General features: G+C 40.0%; 1 protein-coding gene across 1 annotated transcript; it reads right to left on the minus strand.

Moving 5' to 3' along the window:
• Window positions 1-869: 869 nt before the first annotated feature.
• On the minus strand, window positions 870-4409 carry LOC109998602 (E3 ubiquitin-protein ligase TRIM39-like). The gene is made up of 2 exons (XM_020653523.3): window positions 4334-4409; window positions 870-3773 (listed from the first exon to the last, which is right to left on the minus strand). Exons 1-2 carry the CDS (start codon window positions 4380-4382, stop codon window positions 1999-2001), a joined length of 1824 nt encoding a protein of 607 aa, XP_020509179.3. The 5' UTR covers window positions 4383-4409; the 3' UTR covers window positions 870-1998.
• Window positions 4410-4897: the final 488 nt, after the last annotated feature.

Here is a 4897-nt window from a genome sequence, read left to right on the forward strand (position 1 = left end):
CAGATCCAGTAATTTAGCCTAAATCAACCATGAAACAGAAACAAATATTTTACAGCTCACATCAACACTTTCTTGATTTGTCTTTTCCAGTTTGTGTCTATGAATTTATACTCGGAGAGTAATAACAACACCAGTGACATCCATCAGTTACAATGTTGTACAAAGTTATCATTCAGATATCTTTTGATTTTTCTTAAATATAAGTAAATATTTCACTACCTTTGAGTCATTTTTAGTCTTGGGGCCACTATCATATTTTTTATAATTTGTTGTAATGTTACATCTTTAATGAAAACATCTAAATGTCCTAATTTTCCTGTAGAGAGAATTCCTAATTTCTGTGGAATGATGCATACAAGTTCTTGCTGAATCCATAGATTGGACATATAGCTTGTTAGAGTCGATGTCTGTCTGCTGGATGACCTACATACTGTATACTGTATATTTGACTGAATATGTGGAATATTTTATAACTGCTCACCCGACCTCCCAGGTCCGTTCCCCTGTCTGTCTCTCTTACACTTACACATCATCCTAAAGAAATCTTTCCAATGGACAATTACCAATCACACACACACACCACACACACACACACACACACACACACACACACACACACACACACACAGGGTCACAGTTCCCTGGGCGCCATGCAGTCAGACAGCTGAGGTATAAATAGAGCAGGCTAAAGTTCCCCTTGAGAGAAACACTCCATGTGTGATGGACCAGCGCTCTCTTCTGAAACATCTCTAAACTGATCAGTGAAAACTTTTCTTTTATTTAGTTTATAATTGGAAAGAATCACTGAAGGTGCCCTTGTTTTTTTTCTGCAACGTAACCCAATTATTGTAAATATCAGAGAAGATGGGTTTATGGACATGCACTTTTATTTGTTTGTGTTATATAATCTACATGAGTTGCATACAGTTTAACAAACAATTGCAGTTGAAATGCCCTTCCGTTAGAATCATGGCAGATAAGTACAAATAAGTATACCTATTTTAAAAAGAGAGTGAAATTGTTTGTCAAAGAACAAATACAGATCATATGGACTCAACTGTATAATTACATTGACAGAAGTCACTAATGAAAAAGGTTACAGCCACTTGCATAAGGACAGATAATGAAGGGGTTTTTGCACTGCCAACTTCGATATTAAAGCTACACAGACTTTGTAATAACAAAATCATTTGTTCTGTAAAATGAGAGAAAATCTCTAAGACTGAAAAAATATGAAAATATTCATGAAAAAGTAAATATATTTTAACAGACCAACAAACGTAAAACAAAATACAAGCCAAAAAACGACATATTGTTAAGCAATGCTGCCATCTTCTGGTCATATACAAGTTTTGCAATATATGAAAATGATCAAATTAACGCCATGAACAAGAACATGAACTGTCAAGTAAATTATGTTTCCTGCATCACTGTTTTTGAATTACGGCTGTGAAACAACAAGCTAAGAAACATGTACAAATATTACACTGAGATTTAGTGTGCTCTAGATGATCTTGTTTGCTGCAGGATATATATACTGTATTACTAAAACATGTGTGCGTGAATACTATAACAGAGCGCTGAAGTATTACATGAGAGCTCAGAAAAGCTCAATGTGAAGCAACAAACTTAATCCCACATCTTATATTGAGGTGTTTCCATTCCATTAGAAAAGCTTGATATGGTACAGACTTTTTCAGGTATGATTCAAATCCTTTAGACAAGGAAACCCAGCTCAACAAAGCTGTCCCAGCTCGATAAAGCTTTGAAATGAAATAGCAAAACAAATGAAGACACATGGCAGTGGTTCTATTATTTTTCAGCAGACCATTATGAGCAGGATATTGTTGTTAAAGGTGTCCATAATCATTTGTATCCTTTATCTTAAAGGAATTGTGCTGGTATGTATTGATACTCGGTAATCACTCATACAAAAGTTCAGCTTTGGGCTCGGTATCTGGAAGGACAAAGCGTTTTCAGATCTTCTCAAACCTTCACTTAGTGGGTCACAGGAATGATTTCAAGTCCGTCAATAGGTAACCCTTCCATAATACCTAAACAAGGAAAGAGCTTTAATCTGCTGCTTACATGAGTTCCAGCCATGGAATAGAGAAACGTTTTGAGTGCTGGCGTTGTCTCTTTGAAGTTACATCCTGTGTAGGAGTAGATCTGTGTCCTGGTGTCCACATTGTAGAAGGAGACCTCTCCCTTTTCATGATCGACAAACACACCAACTGTCTGGAGCAGGGGGTTGAATCCTACAAATGTCCAATAACCCTCCTCAGGGCCGGGGATATACATCAACTCCCTATCAAAGGACTCTTTGACCACTCCCAAGATCCAGCAGCTACAACCCGGGACCCTGACCTCAAAATAGAACCTTCCGGATGAAAAGCCATCTACCCCAAGAACACATTTATGATGTCGAAATCTGTGCCCAAATAAAGCATGTAAATGCAGTTGGCCATCACGAACTCTCAGTTGTTTTCCATTCCCTGACACCACAAGACTTGGATGGGCTGTGTAGGCATCCATAGTCACATCCACTGCGTTGCACTGTTGGATCATCATCAGCTTGTCCTGAGGCGGATTCCACACTTCTTTAATGAACCTATCCGACACTGGCTTTTCAGCGGCACCACACGGCTCTATCACTTCAGAGCCATTAGATAACCTGACCTCATGTATAAGCGTCTCTATCTCATTGCTAAATGACTTCTCCACCTGAGCCACAGCTTTTCTCACCACCACTGCGTAACTCTGTCGACTGACGTCAGAGATTGGGAGGGATAATGAAGCCCCCAAGAGGCAGATGGGGTCAAATTTGTACCCGTGTTCTACAGGGAAGTCCAGAGAAAGACAGCTCTGCAGGAGTTGGAGGTCATCCTTTGTTTGTAAAAGCTCCTCTATTTCAGATCTTCTCTTCCTCAACAGAGCGATTTCCTGCTTCAACTTTGTCAGGTTGTCTTTAGCCTGCTTCTCTGCTTCTTCCTGTTTCTCTTTGATCAACTCAACCAGCCCAAACTGTTTTCTTTGCAGAGAGAGAATCAGATCAGTGAAAACCTCATCAATGTCTTCCATCTCTTTCTGTGACTGTTTCTTGCTCCGTTCCTCTTTGCATTTGACTTCTTCAATGCTCCTGGATTTAGCGTTTTCCAACGTTTTTATCTCTGCTGCAACATCATCCAGATGAGCCTTCCTCTCTGCGATCTCACGCTCTAACGGGACAGCTTTGTGCATGGCATGGTCGTCTTTCAAGCACACGGAACAAACACACACTTGGTCCCTATGACAGAAGAGCTCAAACACCTTGTTGTGCTTCTTACACACCCTGTCACCCAGGTTTGACACCGGGTCGATCAGCTGGTGCTTCATATGGGCTGTGACTCCCCGATGAAGCTCAAGATGAAACTGGCAGTAAGAGGACAAACACAACAGACATGTCTTCTGGGCCTTGAACTTCGGCCAAGGGCAGATGTCACAGGGGACTTCCCCTGGTTTGGCAAGGGTGTTATCTTTACCCCTCAGTCTCATGTTGTTGAAACGCTCAGCCATGTCTCTGAACTCTGTGTTGACCTGAAGCTGTGGTCGATGGTAAAATTGTTTCTTACAGAGGGGACACTCTGTCAGGTCATTGGTGGCCCAGTATCCTGTGATACAAGCCTTACAGTAGTTGTGTCCACATGGTGTAGAGACTGGCTCAGTGAACTCATGCAGACAGATTGAACACAGGAGCTGTTCTTCAAATGCGAGGCTGCTGGCTGAAGCCATGTCTAGAGGGGAGAGAATTTAATTTGTAAATCAAGCAGACAAATTACATTTTGACTGATTATATGCTGTTCAGGAGGTATATCTTCAAGCTGTACTTGATTTAAAGCTCCTGTGAGACGTTTTTAAACAGAATGATACTCCTCATGGCTCTTTATGAGACCTTTGTGAAGTAGACTGAACATTTCTAAATTGTTAATTTTCAATGTGCGTAAATGCTGCTGCCAGGTAGGTGTCACTAAAGGCGACTAAAAAAACACCCGGCCTAAAGAGCATTTTTGATTTCCATGTCCGAGATTTAAGGTGAGTGACATGTTTGACTCTTTAAAGTCAACGGGATACAGTTATGTTTTGCTCAGAAAACACTACACATGTACAGGACACGATCAGCAAAGAGATGTGTCCACAGGGGAAACTTCTATCGACTCAAACAGAAAGTTCCTCACATTATTAATACCAGACTAAGTGTGTGTTTGTTTTTTCATAGATCAGAGGACTAGAAGAGAACCAGGAAATGTCTTCTTACATTTCGGAGAAATCAAAAAAAGGAATAAAAGTACTTTACCGACTGGCTGCTGAGTGTTATCTGTTGTCTTCGGCCAGGAAACAAACATGAACGTTTCTCTTTAGGGTGGAGGTTCATTTCTTGAGAAAAACACATGATCCCACCCCCCCCTCCCTCTCCCCTCCTCTTTCTGGAAACTTTTACAGGATGAATCATTTCCCACATAGTGTTGTTCTCTCTCTTCTGTGAAACAGCTGAATACGTGGATAATATTTTTTGATGAAAGTACAAGTTTTGTAACGTTCTTTTTAAATACAATAATCAAGTAAATGCATCTATCAAGGGGTAACCCTGTGCCCTCTAAAGTAATACACACACACATGCATGGGCTAATGTTAAAACAGACACTCTTGAGTTAACATCAAGCTGGCTGAGAGGCCCGTGTTAAGGTTAACTTAGGAACTAGTACTTGGTGTGAATGACTTCTGAGAAAATGCTAAGAATAAAACTCATTCACAATTAATTTCAAACATTGTTTTTTCAAGCAAAAGAAAACACACATGAACTATGTTTAACATTAAAACATTGTATTCATTTTTAAGCATACATTATGTCTTTGTCTCC

This window comes from Labrus bergylta, chromosome 23, assembly GCF_963930695.1.
Source record: "Labrus bergylta chromosome 23, fLabBer1.1, whole genome shotgun sequence".
Classification (NCBI taxonomy): Eukaryota; Metazoa; Chordata; class Actinopteri; order Labriformes; family Labridae; genus Labrus; species Labrus bergylta.